At 43.9% G+C, this 24464-nt stretch overlaps 1 protein-coding gene across 10 annotated transcripts in view; it reads left to right on the top strand.

Moving 5' to 3' along the window:
- The window catches only part of DCAF6 (DDB1 and CUL4 associated factor 6), a 397587-nt gene that overhangs the window by 257863 nt on the left and 115260 nt on the right, over positions 1-24464 (top strand). For 9 of the 10 annotated variants that reach the window (XM_075589478.1, XM_075589475.1, XM_075589477.1 and 6 more), the window contains 2 exons: positions 749-805; positions 9758-9869. In XM_075589478.1, the coding sequence (XP_075445593.1) occupies positions 749-805; positions 9758-9869 (169 nt within the window). The remainder of the gene's footprint in view (positions 1-748; positions 806-9757; positions 9870-24464) is intronic. The other variant, XM_075589473.1, reaches the window with a different exon arrangement.

The following is a 24464-nucleotide window of genomic DNA, read 5'->3' as shown; positions in this document are numbered from 1 at the left end:
GTGTAGAGCACTGTTTATACTGTGGGCTCTCCATTCATTTTTATTCACACTGATACACATACACACTCTTTCTTCACTTGCTTTCAGTTACCCTTTGACACCTCTAGCCATAAAACACATCCACACGGGGGAAGGAACAGCACAGATAACATTCCAAGAGACACTGTTTTTAAGTTATCCTTGCTTCATTCATTGTAACATCGCTGGAAGAAGAGATCAGTGTATCTCGAAAGCTCGCACAAATAAAAGCATTTCGTTAGCCACAGAACGGTATCATCTATTTATTTTTTGATTATATATATATATATATATATATATATATATATATATATATATATATATATATAAAGAAATAAATAAATAAACAATACTTTGATCCCCACCAAGATGGAAATCACAAAGCAGCACTCAGAAATAGATAACCAAATAAGTGTATTAAAAAACAAACAAAGCACATATATACATTACAAATTGTGGTTTCTGTTAAAACCTCAGCAAAAAGATGATGAATTAGTATTGTGCCAAGCAAGATAATAGACAGAAGGACTACTCCCACACATAATAACAGTAGTCTTTATCTTTCAAATATATGTTGCAAGTCACTTATTTTGCAAAAACGCACTTAATGCGCATGTGATTTAACAAAGACGTTAATTCTAAAAGAGAAGACTTTGATTTCAACTGTTTTTACCTAGGTTTAGAATTTAAACTATTTCTTTACAAGTTGTAAATGTAATTTTTGTTTCAGGTTCTCCTTCTGTGATTAGCAAACAGCTTGGATCCATGTCACTTGATGAACGACAGGGTGCGTGGCACACAAAATTAGCAGTATTTTGTACTTGTGGTTTTGAGTGTTGCTTTGCATTGTAGACAGCAGCTGCATTATGTTTTGAATTGTATCGCATCCAATTAATTTAATTAATCTGAAAAAAAAACAGACATTTACATAGAATACATTTATTTTCTCAATATACATGTTCTGAATTGGAAGCTGCCATTTATGTTCGGGTTTGCTGAAAATAAACAGGTTGCATTATGAAGCAATTATGAACATTACTACGGACATGTTTTTTTGCTTAGACAACATTACCAATAGACAATACACGATTGAGTTTTCCAACACTTACAGTACCCTCTTGCCCCGCTCCCCTTTTTGTAATGTGTACGGACTACAAACTTTAGACAAAGATAACAGAAAATAAATCTTTAATGGTTAGCACTTTTCTGCAGAATTTAGCTATAGTACTTTCATAATTCGTTTAGAAAATGAAGCTGAGAACTGGTAGACCATTATAAAAGAAACTTAGCATCATTATACAGTATTGACAATTTATTTTTTGGGAGGGGTGCATTAAGTGGTTTCTCGACAAACAACTGCTGCTCTAAACAGTTTGTGCATTACTAATACATTGAAGCATGGTGTGCAAATAAACATAAATTCATCTGCTGTGCATTGTTGAACATGGAAAATCCTGTTAATTAAAAATGACAGTAATTGTCATCCTATGGTAGTGTGCATGCAGTTTATACATAAGCTTCAAACTATGCAAAAGCTAGTGTTGTAACAAAGTCTTGGAGGTTCTTAAAATATTAAGCATCATAATTATAATTGCTTTGTTAAACAAACACATTGGAAGGGACAAAAGTTTTATTTTTTTTAAATGGTATTAGAATGATATATATAGCTCTTTATTTGTAAAAAAAATTATAACATGCTCCCAAAAAATGTCTAACAAATTCTATAAAAAAAAAAAAAAATCATAAATGGCGTGCAGCGTCATTAAAAAAGTGTTGTTAAAAGGCGAAAAGTTCCATAACAAATGTATTTTACATGGGTTCTCCAGATAGAAGTTGCTGGGTTCCTTCTGATAACAATAACTGAGGAATAATAGAGAGAGAAATAGCAAGAAATGTACAGTAAAATAAAACATAGACATAGATACTTTGAGAAAGAAGGCTGTTGTGTTATGAATCATTGGACACTTATTGGTACTGCTTGCTCAAAAAAAGAGTTTTCCTTCTTGTAGCAAAACTGACAACTGCTCTATTTATCTTTGCCTTCCTTTGGATCAATACTGTATCAATAGAGTGTGACAATCTAAGTTGGAATTTGGCAAAAGATTGAACTACTATGTGCATACAGTATGTGTTTCTCCTCATCTAATGTTACTATATGTTGGAATCAATCCTAAAAGAGACCACATTAAAATACTATTCTATTTGTGATTATGATACAGTACTGTAAATAGCCTTCGTAAATAACAGTGACACACAATGGAAATTAAAGATAGCACTCACTTTTATGCAGTCATTTTCACTGGAGTTTAACACATGGTGGATGATCTCCTTTAACCATCACCATTGGCAAGCAACATTATTTAGATAGACTCAATTTGTACCATACTCTTTTTCCTACTTGTGATGCTAGCTGTAGCCAGTCTTCATAATAAAGGTGAAGCCCGACTGGTTACCCCGGAAAACCTTGGGTCACCGGTAGCTTAGAAGCACCATAAGCCTGGGACACTGTGTGTGTTATAATTTTTCCTGTTGTACAATAAACCTGGGATTTCGGGAGTGGGAGATTAAGTGTGAATATTTGGGTGGAAATGTGCTTATAACATATGTACAAGGTCGGGGGGCAAAGTTTCCGGTTGTCCCCCCATTCTACCCGCAGACCGCGTCTGGTCTGCGGGTACGTGTCTGCATATTGTTCCCCTAATATCTTCCCTGTAAAATATTGTATTTTCAGCCCACAATGCTTAGTGTAACAGTTGCTGTCTAGAGCCCAGGTTAGAGTAAAAATGTTACGTTTTAAATTGTGTATTCATCTCTATACAAACAGTCCTGGTAATCCGAGAGGTATCCAGGATGACTGTATAGAGATGTGGGATCGAGAAGTGTCAGAACATTTGGTGAGCGGGGAAGGGCGGAGTACTGGGTCTGGGAACAAGGACTCCCCACGGGGGAGACATTTTGTTCGCCCAGACTCGATGAAGCCTACGAAGTGGGCGGTATGGGGCTGGCATTGGCAATCCGTTGCTGGTAGACATGATTTACATTGGCCAGGTCGAATTTCCCGCTTGCCAGCGTCCTGACACACCCCCTGCTCAGACGCCTACAGCCAGATGAGACCCCAGCTCTTGGAGAAAAAAAATAAGAACTGTACAAAAATTAGCAATAATCTGAACTAAAGATTTCAAATGGACACTCAAAGTAAATAAACTCTCCCTGCAGCTAGTAAGATCTCTCATCCAGAGAGAAGATGACTGTAGAAAAGAACAAACAAAGTGCATGGGAGAGAAAGAAACAATACATAGTGTAGTCTGCAAATGTAGGAGAAAGTCCTGCTGAGACTATTGCACTTACAGGATAGTTGTTGAATGTAAGCAGTGGCTTCACTTCAGTCTAGATGATTGCGTTCACTCTCAGGCTCCTGGACTCAGCTGGGCTCTTGTAACTGGAGCAGACTGCTGGGCACTGCTGGGTTCTTTTTCTTTGAAGCAGGTTTAAACTGCTGGGCTCAGCTGGGCATATTGCAGTCGTCAGCTAAGATGGTGAGAGTGATGAAAAAGGAAACAAAAGATACCATAGAGCAACAAGTTTTAATAATAATGAACAGTAAAATATACAATGCACTCACAATGTGTAGGTTGTAAGAAAGCAGGGATAGCACTTCACAGTGATTATCCAGTCTATTTTCTGTCCTCCGGTCTTGGAACCACGTCCTGCGGTCTTAACACCCTGTGCCTCAGTGAGTTTACGTGTCACATGGGCTCAAGTTTCATCTCGCGAGACTAGATTCAAGACAGTCAAACTGATCTGTGTGAAGTTCCAAGATCCTCTGCTCCTCAGCTACCGTTCCCCACCCAACTAGTTTCGTCTGAAGCTTTGTCAGAGGTGCACCCATCTCTGATTGGCTGGTACAGCTACGATCCGTTCTCTGATTAGTCGCCAGCCCCTTCTCCATGTTAAACATAGGACAGCGAGGTCTATGTAATGAGACTGAACAATCAGAGAACCAGACGATCTTGAGCTTGGTCCAATAAAGCCATAGCGGGCTTTTCAAAAGTGCTTTGCTCTAAATTGCAAAGCACTCGGCACGGAGCTTAGCTGAGGACAATGTCACGGTAGACCAGGTCTTTTAACACATTTATATTTAAGGGATCAGTCACAAGGCAAAAGAAAGCAGCGAAATAAATTGAGGTTTATTTGGAGAAGACCTCTTACCAGGGTCTGGGGGTTGAGATCTAGCCCTATCCTTGTTGCAGGGTGCCTGCTTCAGCAAAAGGCATTACCCTGTTCGTTTCGGTTGGTTCTAGCCTGCTGGCTGGGCCTCTCCATGCTTCTCTGCGGTGTGTAGCTCTTTTACCCAGAAGCACATTTGAGAATCCCGCCAGCAGCTGCTTGTCTCTTGAAATCTCCAACAAAAAAGAGAGAGAGCTGCTACACTGCTCTTTCTTATATAGGGCTTGCTGCCTATCTAATACATTGGGGGGGGGGGGGGGGGGTGCTGGCAGCCAATTAGAGCATGGATTGTGGTTGTGCATTCAATGATAGGAGGGGAAAATTCAAAACTTGCCAATGGAACTCGTGCCTATGAGTTTGACATCCAGTAACCATATTCCTGGCTAGGCCCATACCCCCTGTGTTCCTGGCTTCCCTGTGTCCAGGTGAAACAAAGGGTTTCTACTCCAGATAACCTGTTCACAGCCCTTCCCCCTCACCATGTGCCACATGTCTTTTGCAATTAACACAGGGAATACCTATACCTGAGCTGGTGGCATTGAAATGCTAATTCACATCTGGCTGCCTTTTGTCATCAAACTGTTTTTTCCTCACAGGACAAACACAAAAGGCATTGTAGGTTTTAAACATAGCAACACTGAAATGTGATCCCTAGAGCTGACACTCAAAAATTTGGAACTAAAACGTGGGGTCTGTGAACTGTGCTCTAAAACCTGTTCTAGGACACCAGCCCCTATACCCAATACAGTAACATTAACATTTGATCCCTAGAGCTGACACTCTAAAACTGGGATCTGCGAGTGGGGGTTCTAAAACCTGCGTTAGTATACAAGCCTCCTATACCTAGTTCTAATACCTTGCTGGCAGGCAATACAGGTTAACCCTGTTTGCCCCCAAATTTTCCCATTTTTCCTTATGTTCCAGAAGTCACTGCCCTGCATACATTTCTCATAAAGGGCCACCCATACAAGGCAACCTACATATAACCTTGCACAGGCAGCTACGGGACCATGAGTCAAAGGGAATACAGCATAGAATGCATTAACTGGCCCACTGGGCTTACATTGTTAACCCCCCACACACGTTTCCTAGCTTATAACCCTATGGGGGACAGTATAAGGGGAACAAAAGTACAGGGCAACACGGTATGGCACAATATTAGGCACAATATTAGACCCAAGAGCCGACACACTCAGCCCTTCACATACAGTTTTAGGGGCAGCCAGCTGGGCTCCACCTTTATTAATGAAGGCCGGCTACCCCCCACCGTCACAGACAAGTTCACAGATTGTGGCCAAGTTCCAGCTTTTGCCTTGCTCGTGGTTTGCGGGTATAGCTAGGTACCTTTCCCAAAAAGGGTACCGTGGAGTTCCTGGATGTGGAGCGGACAGGGTAAGCTTTCTAAAGCTGGTGCGTGGCAACTAGTGAGGCTAAAGACTCCCACCAGAGATGCAGTTAAGTGTGTATTACTTGTATTTGTGTATCATTTGTATGTCTGCTGGTCTCACCAGAATAAACCTAATTTTATTCCACTATCTTTTTCTGCCTAGTGAATTGTTCCTGGATGGTAAAGGTGTTAAAAGTACTGGTCTCCCGTTACAGGCTTTTTCTGGTGGCAGTGGTGGGATCTCTTGGGTTTCAGCTAGGATTTCTTGCGGGGAATCATAGCTCAGAGACGGTCTTGAAGTTTCAAAATCTCAGGACAAGTGGTGTCAGACATATGTTACACAAAGCAGGGAATTACACTATTCAGTGTCACTGTAGTTAGTGTGAAAGTATTTGAAGATGTCCCTTGAAGCAGGATGGTACATAACCGGGGACCGAGCTGCAGTTGTAGCCCACTGTGAGGTTTATGGACTACCAACAGTCAGTGAAGAAATGGTGCTCCTCACGGAAGGACCTGGAGAAATATGAGGTTAACGTAGCCGGTAGTGGAAGGGACTGCCCAGGACGAGGCAGACCCCAACACCGAGGGGGAGGAGGATGGGGAGCCTAGTGAGCTACCTGTGGTTGCCTCAGTCCCTGCATCTACTTCTCCTGGTGAGTTTGCAGCTTTGTTAGATACCTTGTGTCTAGACTCCACAGTGGAGCAGCAGATCCTGTTTGCCCAGCTTGCCCTCCGTGCCTCTAACCCCACTCCTGCTACCTCAATGTCCGACCGTGGCGGTTTCCAAGCTGTTCAGCCCGGGTATCCTACCACAGCTTTGGCAAGTTTGTGGACAGCACCAATTTCATCGACAGGTTCCTGAGGTGTTTTGAGAACCAGTGCGTGAGGCGCTCATCACAGAAGACCATCACTTTTAACACCTTTCTGGGATCATTCACTAGGCAAAACAAGGTAGTGGAATAAAATGAGGTTTATTCAGTTGAAACCTGCATACACACAATGAATATACAAAATACAGGAAGAATATACACTTACTGGGGGTCTGGGGTCGAAAACTCGCCTCAGATAGATGCTGGGCGCCTGCTTCTGAAGGCTTCCCCTGACCGGGACCTCGTTCCGGGCTTTGTGGTACTATTTTCAGGGAGAATACCCAACCGCGACTGCTACGTTCTATTCTGATAACTTGGTCCTTGCGCCTGACTTTGCCTCAGCTAGGCAGGCTTTCCTAGCTCAAAAATTGAAACGGAAATGGGAAACGCGACTATGAGCAGCAGCGTCTTCCCCCAGCCAACTAATTGCCACCTGCTGGGCAGGCACCACCAGGTCTGCCAGTCTAAATGGAAAAAAGATGCCCACCTAGGGTACCCTTGTTCTCCGGACCTTGTACTCCAACCTTCCCCGCTCACCAAACGGTATTCTCACCTCTGGACATCCCATCTCTATGTAAATGCCCGGGCTGACTGCATAGACATTAATACATATTGTATAAAACATACTACACTGCTTTATTAAACCTATATCTCTTGGGGAACCTTATATATGTGGGGGAAATGAGTCTGGGACATTTGGGCTCGAAAACCAGGATTCTGTTGGGCACTGTGTAGCTTAGGTGTAATTCACCTTTCGTACCCACAAATCATGCCTGCACGTCGGGGAGAATTACAGGGCTAATAGTAAATACATTTTGACCCAAATATCCCACCTAAAACTCCCACTCCCAAAGGCTCATGTTTATTGGGAAAGGGGAACAGTTAAAACCCACAACAGGACAGGTTTTAGAAATACATTAGTGTTTTCAGGGGTAACCATTCGGGCTTCATCTTTATTATGAAGACTGGCTACTGTCACGGGAGACCAGGTTTATCAACACCTTTTTATACTGGGATCATTGATTGAGCAAAGCAAGGAGGTAAAATAAATTGTAATTTATTTCAGGAAAAGACTTACACACAATGTACAACAATTTACACAGTTAACATACTTACTGGGAACGTGGCTAATGAATTAACTTGTCCTTTAAACGAAATTCACAAAAATGACCTCTGTAGGAGCCCTTTCCAATGACCGGGAGGTACTCGCGAAATCCTGGAACTGATTTCGGCATGCAATGCCAGCAGCAACTGCTACGTTCTTCAGAAGTGGGACTTAGAAGAATTCTTGGGTCAAAACCTTTGAAGCCGGCTCGTGTCTATGCAGCACAGAGCATCTTTGAGTTTGCCGCTGTTGGTTTGGCGCTTGGAATCTGCACTCCTGATTGGCTGCAAGGCTCCTTATGGGTTTCAGTGTCCCATTCACAAACCTCTACAGCCTATCAGAGCATGGGAATTCTCCTGCCAGCCAATCACCTATTTGCCAGCATTGTAAAGCCGGGTGGGCATCTTTTTTCCATTCTGCAAAGGGGCATGCTCCAACCTGGCACCTCTGCCTCTTTGCATACTGAGCTCACCCGCTGTCCAGTCGCTTCTGTGATAAAAATGTGTAAGTCTCTATTCTGGTGTCAGGGATGGAGTGAGGGGATATACTGCCTACATTCACTAGCCTCATTCTTGGCACACTTTAGAAATAACTTTTTAAAACTTTTTTCACACAAGAAATCACTCTCAGATTTATAACATAGCTGGAGCACCCCCTGAACCCCCATACCAGGTCATTGGCACCTGGGCATGTATCTGGGCACGCTTCCTTATACTAGGGACCCCTCTTTATACTAGGGACTCCCTGTATGGTTGTAGGTATACATTAACCCCTTCATGCCTGTTCACCTTGTCTGGATGATGCTGCAGCAGGAATCCTGGCGGTGAGTCGTAAGAACATTTTCAGAGTCAAGAGTTTGACTGGAGCAATGTGCTTGGCTGTATCCAAGAATCTCACTCGATTCCCTGATTCAACTTTTCTCCTGCAAACCCACCCTGAAACTTACAGCCTAGAAATCTCCCTGTCCCAGCACCCAAGGAAGGCAAAACATATATAAATCTTTAATGTCGCATAATTTCACACAGTCACAGTAATGCATTTCTGACATCTGGGTCCAAGAGCTGACACTCTAGGACCTCAATACATGAATTAAGGATAACCAAGTGGGCTTAAACTTTATTAGTGAGCCTGGTTAACCCCTTCACCGTCACAGGCTGCACAAGCAGGATTCTCCTCGCCTTAGGCTGTTACCCATACTTTTGGAATTGCATTATGTTAAGGACTCAATCAGGGTTTTTACAGATTTATAACAGGAACTAGCTATTGTACCCGGCTTTGCCCGGGGAATGCAATATTGAATACATGTCTCCCCCTCCCCCCGCTGGCGGCACATCTCCCCGCCCCCCCCCATGCTGTTGGATGTAGTACGGGGTGAGATTTGTCTCTGTCTGTGTGTGTGTCTCCCCCTGCTGCCGGAACATGTTCCTGCCCCCCCCCTGCTGCTGGAACATCTCCCCCCTCCTCCCCCACCCTGCTGGCACATCTCCCCCTCCGCTGGCACATCTCCCTCCCCCGCTGGCACATCTCTCCCCCTGCTGGCACTTCTCCCCCTGTTGGTACACCCCCCCTTGCACATCTCCCCCACACATCTCACATGACACACAGACACAGAGACACACACACAGCTCCCAATCCAGGCAAGGACACGCCCCTTCCTTAGTAGCCACGCCCCCTTCCTTAGTAGCCACGCCCCCTGCTCCTGTTCTTACATTATTGTGGATAGCCAAGTGAAACCATAATTTGGGAGGTGAGTGACATTGAAAGCTCTGTGTTGACCTACAAATCAGCAGCAGAATGTCCAGTGAAAGTTTCATTGTGCTACGTGGTGCCGTGTCTGAGATTTCGATGATTCTGACATACAAACAAATGGAAAACGGAATCCAACTTAGATTTATAGTGTAGATACTAAGCGATTGCCAGCTTAGGTAAGAATGTAGAATTGTACTTTGTCACGTGCTTTACATTAAAAAAAAATGGAGAAGGGGGGGTGGATGTAGTATTGCTGCTTTAAAATAAGATACATTTTTACGACAACAAAAAGAGGAACAGGAAATGTGTAAAAGTGACGAACTTATGCAACTGTCTTGACATTACATTTATTGTTTTATTGAGTTCTTTAAATGAATTTAATTAATTTGTCCAATATTGCAGAAAGGGGTCAACAAAGTCCAGATGCAGCGACAAGTGAGCCAGTTTTACAGTTGCACTACAGTACTGAAGGTACTACAACAAGTACAATACGACTGGACTTCACAGATGAGTGGTGAGATACAATACAAACTGTTTTTCAGATTTCATGTGCTAACGATGCTACATATATATTCTTATTATTCTTATTGTTTATTTGTAATGCACCAACATATTCTGCATTGCATATTATATAAATTACATAAACAGAATGAGATACCAAATAATGACAAACAAGTGCACAAACGATACAAAAAGTATCGAGGGCCCTGCACATGAGACTGAATTAGAAACAATGTTGAAACAAAAGGCAAAGTTGCTGTTCATTGAGGGACGGGGTATGTGTGATGGTAAGGGGGTAACCAGCTATACAATAAAGTTTAGGCCCAGCTGGTTGCCCCTGAGACCCGTATGCCTCTGGCAGCAACCTAGCACCATAAGCCAGGGGCCTGGTATTATAACATGTAAAAGTAAAATTTATGACGGTAGGGGGTAGCTGGCCTTCATTAATTAAGATGGAGCCCAGCTTATTGGACCTCCGGTAACTTTGTCCCCTGAACTCCTACAAACAAAAGGAATACATTTCGACCCAAATATCCCACCTAAAACTTACACTCCCGAAGTTTTATGTTTCTACGACACAGAGAGCACGATAAGCCTCAAAACAGGCTTGAAATACAACATGGTCGCAGAGCACAAATTCCCCGTAGACTTACATTGGACTTCCATAGCCCTCCACGTCCTTATGTACAGACGGGTACCCGCAAATTATACACTATTTGCGGGTAACATAATAGTACTACCGGCTACCCCGGTCAGCAACACTTAATACACTTTTTAACCCTAGTTGTTGTGACGGTAGGGGTTAGCTGGACTTCATTAATAAAGGTGAAGCCCGGCTGGCTGCCCCAGAAACCGTATGGCAAGGGCTGAGAGTGTCAGCTCTTAGGTCTAATATTGTACCTAAGCGTGTTGCTCTGTAATTCTGTTCCCTTTATACTGTCCCCCATAAGGTTATTAGCTATGAACCGTGTGTGTGGGCTTAACTATGTAAGCCCAGTGGGCCAGCTAATGCATTCTATGCTGAATTCCCTTTGACACATGGTCCCATAGCTCCCTGTGCAAGCTTATAAGTGGGTTGCCTTTTATAGGTGACCCTTATGAGAAATAGCTGCAGGGCAGAGACATCTGGAACATGAGGAAAAAAGGGGATATTTGGGGGCAAACAGGGTTAACCTGTATTGCCTGCCAGCAAGGTATTAGAGCTTGATCTTGAAGGCTTGTATGCTAACGCAAGTTTTAAAACCGCAGCTCTCAGATCCCAGTTTTAGAGTGTCAGCTCTAGGGATCAAATGGTACTGTTACTGTATTACAGTAGGTGTAGGGGCTGGCGTCCTAGAATAGGTTTTAGAGCCCCAGTTCGCAAACCCCACCTTTTAGATCCAAATTGTAGAGTGCAAGCTCTAGGGACCAAATGTTAGTTTTAAAGTGTTTTAAAACTACAATGCATTTTGTGTATACGCTGTGAGCTGAACTGCATACAGGTAAAAAGGCAGCCAGATGTGAATTAGTGTTTCAATGCCACCAGCCCAAGTTTAGGGATTCCCTGTGTTAATTTCAACATGGTGAGGGGGAAGAGATGTGGACTTGCTATCTTCAGAAAAAGCCTTTGATTTCAAACTCATAGGCACGATTTCCACTGGCAAGTTTTGAATTTTCCCCTCCTATCATTGAATGCACAACCACAATCCGTGCTATAATTGCTGCCCCCTCAATGTATTCGATAGGCACAAGTCCTATATAAGGGAGAGCAGTGTAGCAGATAGCTCTCTTTTTTGATGGAGATTTGAAGAGACAAGCAGCTGCTGGTGGGCTTCTCATTGGTGCTTCTGGGTGAAACAGCTATAACACCAACAGAGAAGCATGGAGAGGCCCAGCCTGTAGGCTGGAGCCAACTGGAGCGGACAGGGTAGCGCCTTTTGCTGAAGCAGGCACCCTGCAACTAGGAAAGGGCTAGATCTCAACCCCCAGACCCCAGTAAGTGTGTATATTCTCTGTATTTTGTATTTCTGTGTGTTTCCGAGGTCTTCTCCAAATAAACCTCAATTTACTCCACTGCCTTCTTTTGTCTTGTAACTGATCCCTTAAATATAAATGTGTTAAAAGACCTAGGGCCTCATGTAGTAAGCAGCGATAAGCCCCTTATCGCCAGCTTCTCGCCAAAAACGCCTACCGCAACACAGTAAGCCCTGATAAGCTGGCGATAAGAGGAAAAATCGACGTTTGTTTTCTCGAAAAAAAAATCCGCCGACCGCTTGGTGATAAGCCACTTTTCGCTGCTCATCGCCAGCCTTTCAAACTTGCTGTATTATAGTAGCCCCAATCAGCTTTTCACAGCTGATCGCCAGTATAGAATGGAGAATTTCTCCCAAAATCGTCCCGCCGCAAGAAGGTGGTGAGAAACTGGTGATGAGCTGCTTGATGGCAGTTAGAAAAAAATCAGGCCTTTTTCCTGCATCGGATTGATGCCGGGGTCTCCGAACTGATACCCATTAATATCAGCACTTGAGACCCCCGGCATGAATCCCATGCAATAAAATTGCATTTACTGACCACTTCATTACATTAGGCAATAAAGGGGTTAACCACCCGGGGATGGGTGAAGGTGGTATTTGGCCCTTGGTGGGTGTTTAGGCCTTGTGGGGGGGGGGGGGGGGTTGCGGGTGGACTTAACCCCTTCATTACATTAGTGGTTAATACCACTACGGTAATGAAAGGGGTTAACCCCTCCCACAAGGCCTAATCACCCACCAAGGGCCAAATATCCCCTTCATCCACCCCTGCTACCCACAATAAGCCTGGCACAGGTTTTTAATTATCTTAGAAGGGATAGTTGCCATTACCATAAATGGTTGAACAACATCCCACCAGGGCAGTTCAGATGTCTTCGGCGGAACTGCACAGATCTTAAAGTCTATAAAGAACAAGCAGAGGTTTTAAAGAAACGTTTTATAGAAAGAAAATACGATGAGACTTCACTACAGACATTAATTAATCAGACAAGTTAAATAGAGAGTGCACATTTGTTGAAACCTAAGAACAAAAAGGAATTCAGAGTTTATGAAGTTCCTTTTTTCACCAAATACAATTGTGATTTTAACAAAATAAAAAGGATAATTCAATGTCACTGGCATATACTACAACAAGCGTCATCTTCCGAAGAGCCCGAGAATTCTTTTTAGAAGAGCAGACAGTATTATGACACGACTAGCTCCGAGTTTGTTTAGAACACCTGCTGTTTCTGAATTTTCCAACTGTCTTCCGAAGCCCACTGGTTTCTTCAAATGCACAAAATGCAAAGCCTGCTCACATGGTAGCACAGTTAAAGATCAATTTAAATCAACAGTTACAGGTGAAATTTTTTTAATAAAACAGTTTGCTAACTGCGAGACACCTTTCGTGGTCTATTTGCTCTAGTGCCCGTGCGGTCTACAATATGTGGGACAATATGTATTGTTGGTCTTTAGCGTATCATTATTATCCCTCAGTATTTTTAGCTTTTTACTATCATTGTGTACCATGCATCAGCCCATATTTTAATAGGTTTTAATGCCATATTTAGGGTCAGGTTGTTGTAACCATAGGGATCTTTTTAGTGTTTTGAGCCATTACAATGCATTTTGTTTTGTGCATAGCACAAATATTGAACTGTGTTTTGTCACATTTTTTCATGTGTTACTAGTTATAATGATGGCATATTATTAAATCATATTGTTGCTGTATGTTTTAACTCACTCATTAAAAAGAATGGTCCTCATCCTTTGATTTGGAATGTGTTTTAATCGTGTTTCATTTGTACTTTTCCAATTTATCATGATTATTGACTTTTTGAGACAATAATAATTTATCTGTCCACCTATGTCAGCAATAAGTTCGAAGGGTATTCAATGTTCAGTAACCCTCCAGTTTACCCCTTATGGGTTATGTGCAATAAAACACTAATTTTCTTTTATCAATATTTCAACAATTACAAGTTTCCTTCTGCAATATTGACCAGCTTTTATGCAGTATTTTACTTTGTATATTAGAGATGTTGTAGTGTGTTCACCTTATATCAAGCTGTGTGACTGCATGTTGGCAGCTAAGACAATCACAGTTCAGTCTGCTCTATGTGCTTATAAGCAATTTTAAAATTGAGATCACAAGGGCAGCATTCCTTTTTAAAGTCTAATATTCCACAGCACAATTGGCTTTGTTTTAAGAATTTTTCCATTGTAATCATTGCAATTTGCGCAAGGCAGTGCTTTTACCGCCAGTATGAGTCAATATCAGGTTAATTGCAAATGGGATTTATCCAACCCCTTGCATACCTGACAACTGTAAAAATTTTATCAATCAAGTTCCAAGTGTTTAAAAGAAGCCTTCACCCAGCAGCTCACTTGAACCTGAGGAAGCACCGTAGCTGTGCGAAACGCGTTGTTCTAGTGTGGGACACGGAGTCTTTTTGTCCCCTATCAACCACCGTAGTCTTCTGAAATCCCTTGGCTTTAGTCCCACTAACCGAACGCAGAAGTGGGAGCGCACTACAACCAGAGTATAACGGAGAGCTGCGATTAGCTGAAGCAGGTGATATTATATGTGAGTATACAATTATTTTATTGCTGTTTAATAAATTGCATGTTTTACATATCTGGCTATATATCGCACTATTGTGGTATACTTGGATGACGGAGAGTGACTGTTCCATTACCAGAAGAGTGTCACGCTGTGCTCACTACAAACAAGACAAGACCCCGGTACTGAGATGGGAGTAGTAACAAACACCAGCCACAGGCACGGGGGCCACGTCTGGAGTGTAGGTTTGTCTTGGCAGCCGGGTCAGGGATATAGAGATCAGTGTAGTCTTTATACTTGCCGAGTTCAACGTAGGAGATATCCGGAGCCTAGAAGGTACTTTTGCCGAGGTCAGGGTTGGAGAGTGGAGAGTGGTCGTGGTACAATGCCGAGGTCAGGGTTTGAGAGGAGCGAGGAGTCAGAGATAGCCAAGATCAGGAGCCAGAGGTCGGAGTAGTCAAAGCAAGCCGGTTCGGTACACAGAAGATCAAAACTGGAACAAAGCAACAGGACAGGGACAAGGCACGAACAGCAAGGGTAAACACAGGTAACAAGTATCTATGCTCAGCCAATGTGCCTATGACATTGGTGAGCATATATAGGCTGGATCAGTAAACCCCCATGGGGGGTGGAGCGGGAGCGTGGCCTCCGCGGCGGCTGTGATAGGTCCAGGGCTCCATGAGCAGGTGTAGCTGTTTGTGCAGCCTAAAGAATGTTGACACGGAGCTTGGTGGCGTGGCGCACATGTCACGTTCGAGGGCCATGCACAGGTAGTGTGCGGCGCGATCCAGAGGCGGAGCCTAAGTCCACGGCGTCGAAAGACGCCATCCTGGTACGCATGTGCGCTGTGCGCGTCATGTAAGGAGTGTGGTCCGTTGGTGCTCGGAAGGATGAGCGGGGTGGTTGCAAGTCCGTAGTCCTTACAAAGAGAGACGACAGAGATTTCCTGTCAAGACTTGTGTTGTGTACCCCACTCACACATGGCCATGTGAGTGATGATAATTACAGTATTTTACCATACCCCATCCCATTTCCCTTTCCTTCCCCCTTCTTTTCCTCTCCCCTTTCCTCTTTCTCCTTTGCATGCCATTGTGCTGCCAATTTATCGGCTGAGCAGCATCACTGATTTGGGCCAGTATTTTACCATTTGTTTGGTGTGTCCTTCACCTGTGCATGATTTATCACCATTAGTGCCAGTCAGTTGGATTTCTTCCAACTCACTGTATTTTATTAGGGAGCGCCTCAGTTTTGTGTTTATATTAGGAATAGACGCGAGCTGGCTTCAGAAATTTCAAGGCAAGAAATTTTCTAAGTCCTACTTTTCGGGAAAGTTCTGAAAGGAGAATGTAGCGATCGTGGCAGGAACTACACGCCGAAAAAAGTACCGGGACGTTTGGAACTATCTCCTGGTCAAGTGATTTTGGCATCTCCGGAGCAGATACAGCTGGTGGCGGTTGGACCAAACTTTGTTATATGGCCTGTAGAAGCTAGGAAAGACTATTGTGTGTCTTTCTCTTGTATATTGTAATCCACTGTGTGTACGTCTGTTTCTAAGGAATAAATGACAATTTGTTTTACCTCTATGTTTTGCTCAATGCCGGTTAAAAAGGTGAAATACCTGGTCTCCCATGACAGGCTTATTTACTGGTGGCAGCGGTGGGATCATTGAGCCTATGTTTTAAAATCCTGTGTGGTCTTCTAACATAGAGGGAAACTCAAACATTGCAGGCTCCCAAAACAAGTGTTAACGTACACAAGTTTTACGAGGCAAGGAAAGCACAGGTTCTCATTGTCACGTAGTTTAATGTCACCAGGCGAACATGGACAGCCGGTGAGGTTAGTACCAGTCATGAGACCAAACCAGAATTGTTGCCCGATGTAAGAGCTATAGACAACCTACGGACGGTCATTCATAGACGTTGCTTGAGGAGGACTTAGAGGCTCATAAAGCCAGTATTGCTTCACAGGAGGGCGATATACCCTCAGCTGCAGTTGCAGTGGTCACAAGTCAACCCGGGGTGCAGGAGGTTATTTCAGCCCCGGTTGAGGTGGAAGGACATGGGGATGGAACGGGCATCAACATGGACATTGTTGGGTGACCAGTTCTAGGGAGTGCAGCCGTGGTAGCCCCAGTGGCTAACGGTCTCTCTATGTCTGGACTTGCCGCACTTCTTGCTTCATGGGGAAAGGGAGCTACCCTGGCCGAAAGGATTCAGCTGCTTGCAGCTGCACAAGGGACATCCGCCCCATGCTCCCACCTTGAGAACGAGGAGCAGTCCGCCCCCCGAGTGGACCACCACAGCTTTGAAAAATTCGTTGATGGCACAGATAAAATTGACGGATACCTAAAGATCTTTGAAACACAATGTGACGGTGAAGGGATTAACCAGGCTCACTAATAAAATTTCAGCCCACTTGGTTACCCCTGATCCGTTTGTTGAGGTCCTAGAGTGTCAGCTCTTGGACCCAGATGTCCTAAATGCATTACTGAAACTGTGGTGCTGAGACCTGGAGATTTCTAGGCTGTAAGTTTCAGGGGGGTTTGCCAGAGAAAGTCTTTACAGAATGTGGCTATGTATCGGGGTTCCAGAGTTCTGGGATACCCCAGGAGTTGGATCCAGGAATCGAGTGAGATTCTTGGATGCAGCCAAGCACATTGCACCGGGCAAACTCTGACTCTGAAAACGTTATTACGACTCACCGCCAGGATTCCTGCTGCAGCATCTTCCAGACCAGGTAAACGGGCATGAATGGGTTAATGGATACCTGAAATCATCCCCGGAGCCCCTAGCATATGGAGGGGTCCCTAGTATAAGAAGACGTGCCCACATACTGTACATGCCCAGGTACCCTGGACCTGGTTTACGGGTTCAGGGGGTGCTCCAGCTATGTGATAAAGCTGAGTGATTTCTTGTGTGCAAAAGGTTTTAAAAGTAATTTCTAAAGTGTGCCAAGTATGAGGCTAGTGAGTGTAGGCAATATATACTCTCACTCCATCCCTGACAACAGAACAGGGACTTATATATTTTATCACACAGAAGACAGAACACTGTATATTTTATTAAATAATTATATGTAATAGGTATATCTACTGATAACTGAACTGTGGAATTCCCAAGTCTGGATTCCAAGAGACCAGATGGCTGCCAAGCTTGGTGCCTATGGGTCTGTGCAGAGTCCTGACATAAAAGCCTCAGGGATGTCAAGGTGTTAGAACAGGAGGGGTACTGCAGTTCTTCTTGAGTACCTGCACCCAGGGGTAACACAGGGCTATCTGGCCACCATTTGCCAGAGCCCAGACTCTGTGGAGCCTGGACTGCGGACGGGCTCAGAATGCAAAGAGGCAGAGGTGCCAGTTTAGCGCATTCCCCTTTGCAGAATGAAAAAAGGTACCTGTGACGGGGTAAATAAAAGCCACCAGCTATATGCCTGGAAAACCTATGTCTAGTCTGCAGTGCAGCACTGACTTGGTTAACTTCAGCTGGGAACCTCAGGACAATTAGTTGGATCCCAGCTGCCTAATCAAGGTGTGTTAAAAACCCAGGCTGTAGCCACATGGTGCTGGCTGTTGAGGAGAGAGGAGTAAGCTATTGGAGAGATTACTGAAACAAGGTCTGTTATCAAAGTACATGAATTATGAACTGTCTGTCTCCTGCATAGAAAAGGGTAGCTGCCTGATTTTACACTGTCTGCTAAAGAGAAACTGTTTTGTTTTGTCTGCTGAAGAAAAGGCCAGTTTTCTTTTTGTTTTCTGATGAAAAGCTATTTTTGTTTTTGTGTGCTGTATATCTTTAAAGGCTAAATAAATAAGCCTTGTCAAGAAACCCGCGTGTGTAGTTGCATGTACCCTGCAACAGAACCCACCTGGCTTTACAATACCGGCAAATTGGTGATTGGCTGGCAGGGAAATTCCCACGCTCTGATAGGCTGTAGAGGTTTGTGAATGGGACCCTGATACCCATAAGAAACCTTGCAGTCAATGAGGAGCGCAGATTCCAAGCACCAAACCAACAGCGGCAAATTCAAAGATGCTCTGTACTGAATAGACGCGAGCCGGCTTCAAAGATTTTTACTCAATAATTCAAAGTCCCACATCTGAAGACCGCAGTGGTCGCGTCTGGCATTGCATGCCGAAATCAGTCCCAGGACTTTCGTGAGTACCTACCGGTCATTGGAAATGGCTCCTACATAGGTCATTTTTGTGAATTTCGTTTAAAGAATAGATTTATTCGTTAGCCACGTTCCCAGTAAGTGTGTTAACCCTGTAAATTGTGTCCCTTTGTGTGTATGTCTTTTTCTGAAATAAATTACATTTTATTTTACCTACTTGCTTTGCTCAATCAATGATCCCGGTATAGAAAGGTGTTAATAAACCTGGTCTCCGTGACACACAATGTCACAGGTACTGGGTGCCAGAACAGGACTGGGTTTTGCGTTTAACACAGTTATTGTCCGGCGCTGCCCTGGAGACTCTCCAGGCTATCCCTGCTGCAGATGGCAATGACTACAGACACTTGAAAGTCCTGTTACTCACCCAGTATGGCCTCACCCCAGAAGCTTGCAGAGGCATATTTAGGACTGAGGAGTGACGCCACCGGGAATCCTACATGTGGTTTGCGTCCCTCATGGCATTGCATGGGACACAGTGGGTGGAGGGGTGTAGTGCTACAAAGTTCCACTCTTTACTGGACTTGATTTTTAAAGATATGAGAAAAAAATGGTGCTCAGATACTGTATGTGTGTGCACTGACAATATTATTATTCATAATGTCCTTGAACAACGATTAACACTGCACTGCATCCATCCATGAAATTTAAGTGTCCTTAAAAGTATTGGGTGTTATGTTTTTTCCGCCACATGATTTGTACTGCAGGCCAGTGGGGACCCCCGAACCCCCGCGGGGATCACCTGAGGGTCCCGGACTCCTGCAGGGTTCACCCGAGGGCCCCGGACTTCTGCGGGGATCACCCGAAGGCCCCGGACTTCCGTAGGGATCACCCGGGGACATCCTCCGGCCCGTTGTATTAATCGTGTGTTGAAAAAAATGTAAACAATGATTTTTTCATGGCTCCATTTCTTTTGCGCCAACCTTTAGCTGGTGCAAGAATATGGCATGCTTTTAAAGTGCGATTCACTTATCACTGCTTAGTGAATTGCAATAACTGGCACAAAATGGCACGTTTGACGTTTTTTCCTGATCGTATTTTTTTTTTTGGCAAAAAAAACGTCTTTTACTGCCGATAAAGCACTGTTATCACTGCTTAGTGAATCGAGCAGCAGGCAGTATCAGTCTTAAAAGCCATTTATCGTACTTAAAAGCAGTTATCACTGCTTAGTGAATCGCCCCCAAAGTGTGTGTTCAAAATGTGCTCCTGCTGAAATGCAAGTCCGAAGAATGGAACGCCACGGTCTAATTGATAACGCGTTGATCCAGCTGCTTTCACTCCTGAAGATATTTTGTTTTACAAATTTGTTTTTTCAGATCTCCTAGCGACCATTTTAGACCACAATTATTGCTCTATCTTGTGCACTTCATAACGTGAGAAGAGGCTAGCTAAATTAGATTTATTTACATTAGAAAAGAGGCGTCTAAGATGGAATATGATAACTATATACAAATATATTCGAGGACTGTACTTGGAGCTTTCAAAAGAACTATTCATCCCAAGGGCAGTACAAAGGACACGGGGGCATCCCTTAAACGTTGGAGGAAAGGAGATTTCACCAGCAACAAAGGAAAGGGTTCTTTACAGTAAGGACAGTTACAATGTGGAATTCATTAACCATGGAGACTGTGATGGTGTTGGAGTCAGGAAGGAATTAATTTTTCCCCTTATGAGATATCATCGGATGATATTTCACTGAGGTTTTTTGTTTGCCTTCCTGTGGATCAATAAGGAAGTATAGATATATAGTCTAAATTTAGCATAGGTTGAACTTGATGGACGTATGTCTTTTTCAACCTCATCTACTATGTAACTATGTAACTGGAAGCCTGTGTGCCAAATGCAGGCTGAGAATGGCCTTGAGGTGGACCATAGACTCTTAGCTGCCCAAGCAACTAGTATCAAATTAGCATGAGCAAAGTGCATTGCAACACCCTAAAACTAACTTGTAAGTTAAGGTACTGTAAATATACACTATGTTCAGGAAAAAAGGTACCCCTTTCGTTTTTCATCATATTTTATATATTTCTTGCTCAATCCCAATGCAAATGTACACAATTGTAGGTTTTTTTTATGTAGATTAACACTCTATAAGAAGCACAATGTAGACAATCAACTGATTAACTTAATTTTAACTATATTATGTTCACTATAGTTATTTAACACACACATTCCCAGCTAGCTCAAACTCCTACACCCACCACATCATGAATATATATTTATGTCAAAAAGAGTGCTACTGAGCGTGGCAAATGTATACAACAAAAGACAGGGGTGCCCAATGCTACATCCAATTGACAAAACATATATGGTAATAAGTACAAAGTTAAATACTTCAATAATAATATTTTCTTGGTTATTTAGTTAGATCCTTTGACCAAAGCATCATAAGCCTGCATACCACACCAAGGTATAACCAAATTTTACAGGTCCTACACTACACTGTGAACCCTTCCTTTTACCTTTGTAGGAGGGAAAAAAACCATAGTAGATCCCGTTCTTGCAGCAGAGTGAAAGGACCTCCCAAGTTAAAAAGGTCAGGGGGAGTTTGCTCTGGGTGGAGGTGCCACCTACCTCCAAGCAACTTTTGCCAGTCAGAAATTGATTAACACACACATTTCCAGCTAGCTATATTATGTTAACTATATTTATGTCACTGTATTCTGCCAACAAGTACCAGATACACTGCGGTAGGTTCATGTTCATTAAACGAGAAATAACAATTTTTCCTTTGCAGCTCGTAAAGGTGTTAAACTGTTCTAATTTAATCTGAAACACTAAGATTATTCTAAAGTTTGAGTTCAAAGTTCTGTATGGTTCAAAGTGTGTGTTCAAAATGTGCTCCTGCTGAAATGCACAGGCAAAGAATGGAACGCCACGGTCTAATTGTGATGGTGAAGGGGTACCCAGGGCCAATAATAAAGGTTCCTGAAGAAGACGTCATTAGTAACGTCGAAACGCGTTGCGTTAGCTCACAGCAGCTGGGGCAAGAGACAGAGAATGCAGCCTTATCTTGAGGAGCCGGTGATGTCCTCGGAGAACGAGATCGCATGACTGGAAGTGACGCATCGGACTCGACGGATGCGGAAGAGACTGCAGGCGTGTATCGTGTGTGAGGGAGCGGTGAGACTGTACCGCACTACTACATTGTTCTTGCCTTTATTCTGCCTTAAAATAGTATGCCTCCATTTGTGAGCCTTGTTTTATCTGTTCATAAAGTATTGTGTTTGATCTGCACTATGCTTGTCTATCTCTTTGTCCGAGATTGCTGACTACCACCATAGACTGTACAGGGCGGCTAGCAACACTGGATTGGTCTCAATATTGCCTGATAATACCTGCTCTATTGTGAGTAGGCCTTTTGGGTTACAATATAATTTTTTCACTGTTGTAGCTTTATTGCACTATGCAGATTTTCTTTATTTTTTATGGTCCCTACTTCGCTCCCCTGGATTTGGAAAGCAACTGTTGCCAGTCAGAAATTGATTAACACACACATTCCCAACTAGCTATATTATGTTAACTATATTTATGTCACTGTATTCTGCCAACAAGTACCAGATACACTGCGGTAGGTTCATGTTCATTAAACGAGAAATAACAATTTGTTCTTTGCAGCTCGTAAAGGTGTTAAACTGTTCTAATTTAATCTGAAACACTAAGATTATTCTAAAGTTTGAGTTCAAAGTACTGTATGGTTCAAAGTGTGTGTTCAAAATGTGCTCCTGCTGAAATGCACAGGCGAAAAATGGAACACCACGGTCTAATTGTGATGGTGAAGGGGTACCCAGGGCCAATAATAAAGGTTCAGCCCACTTGGGTACCCCTGATCCGTGTGTTGAGGTCCTAGAGTGTCAGCTCTTGGACCCAGATGTCAGAAATGTGTTACTGCGACTGTGTGCAAATTATGCGACATTAACGATTTGTTTGTGTTTTGCCTTTCCTGGGATGCTGGGACCAGGAGATTTCTAGGCTGTAAGTTTCAGGGTGGGTTTGCTGGAGAAAGTCTTTACAGGATGTGTCTACAGTAGTATGTATCGGGGTTCCAGAGTTATGGGATACCCCAAAAGTTGGATCCGGGAATCAAGTGAGATTCTCGGATACAGCCAAGCACATTGCTCCGGGCAAATTCTGACCCTGAAAACGTTCTTGCGACTCACCACCAGGATTCCTGCTGCAGCATAATCCAGACAAGGTAAACGGGGCATGAAGGGGTTAATGTATACCTGCAACCATACAGGGGATCCCTAGTATAAAGGGGGGTTCCCCACTACATGCCCAGGTACCCTGAACATGGTATAGGGGTTCAGGGGATGCTCCAACTATATGATAAAGCTGAGTGGTTTTTGTGTGTAAAAAGTTTTAAAGTTATTTCTAGATTGTGCCAAGGATTAGGCTTGTGAGTATAGGCAGTATATACCCTTACTCCATCCCTGACACCAGAACAGTGACTTACACTACCGACACACTTTATTAAAGTGTGGCCGGTTCCGCAAGCCGGGAGATTTCCCGGCTTGCTAGTGGCCGCCCCTCGGCGTCGCGCGGTCACGCGTCATCGGGAGCCTGCGCCCCCTGCACGCGCGTCCAGGTCTCCCCGAGGGAGCCCTGGTGTCCCGCGATCGCGGGACGGCGGCAGGGGGTTCCGGGGGACCCAGCGGACCCGGCGGACCCGGCAGCGGTAGGGAGAGCGCCCCGATCGGAGGGCGCTCTTCCGCTGCTTCGGCGCGTGCCCGTCACCCTCCGGCGCGCGCCAGGATACTGCTGCGGCCAAGAACGGGCAAATGCTCGAATAAACTTGGCCGCAGCAGTACACATTTTTATCACACAAAATCCAGGGCATGGTATATTTTATTAAAGGGGTATGTTTAATTGGGACATGTACTGATAACCTGTGAATGAACTGTGGAATTTCCAAGTCATGGATTTCGAGGGACCAGATGGCTACCAAGCTTGGTGCCTATGGGTCTGTTTGGAGTACGGACTTCAAAGCCTCAGGGATGCCAAGGTGTTAGACAAGGAGCGGGACTGCAGTTATGCTTGAGTACCTGCATCCTGGGCTAATACAGGGCTATCCGGCCACCATTTGCCAGAACCCAGACTCTGGGGAGCCTGGAGCCAAGGGGGGCTCGGTATGCAAAGAGGCAGAGGTGCCAGGTTGGCGCATGACCCTTTGCAGAACGAAAAAAGGTGCCCACCCGGCTTTACAATACTGGCAAATCGGTGATTGGCTGGCAGGAGAATTCCCGTGCTCTGATAGGCTGTAGAGGTTTGTGAATGGGACACTGAAACCCATAAGAAACCTTGCAGCCAATCAGGAGTGCAGATTCCAAGCGCCAAAACCAATAGTGGCAAATTCAAAGATGCTCTGTGCTTAATAGACGCGAGCCGGCTTCAAAGATTTTGACTCAAGAAATTTTCTAAGTCCCGCTTTTTGAGAACGTAGCGGTCGCGGCTAGCATTGCATGCCGAAATCAGTTCCAGGACTTTCGAGAGTACCTCCCGGTCATTGGAAAGCACTTCTACAGAGGTCATTTTTGTGGATTTCATTTAACGGACAAGTTTATTCGTTAGCCCCGTTCCCAGTAAGTGTGTTAGCTCTGTAAATTGTGTTACATTGTGTGTATGTCTTTTCCTGAAATAAATTACAATTTATTTTACCGCCTTGCTTTGCTCAATCAATGAGCCCGGTATAAATAGGTGTTGATAAACCTGGGCTCCCGTGACACTAATTGCATAATTGATAATGCGTTGATCCAGCTGCTTTCACTCCTGAACGATATTTTGTTTTACAAATTTGTTTTTTTAGATCTCCTAGCGACCATTTTGGACCATAATTCTTGCTCTATCCTGAGCACTTCATAGCGTGCTTATCCTCTTCGCTAGAGACCAT

The sequence above is a fragment of the Ascaphus truei genome, chromosome 3 (assembly GCF_040206685.1).
Source record: "Ascaphus truei isolate aAscTru1 chromosome 3, aAscTru1.hap1, whole genome shotgun sequence".
NCBI classification, from domain to species: Eukaryota; Metazoa; Chordata; class Amphibia; order Anura; family Ascaphidae; genus Ascaphus; species Ascaphus truei.
The sequence above is the reverse complement of the archived record's forward strand: the minus strand, read 5'-3'. Positions and strand labels throughout refer to the sequence as shown.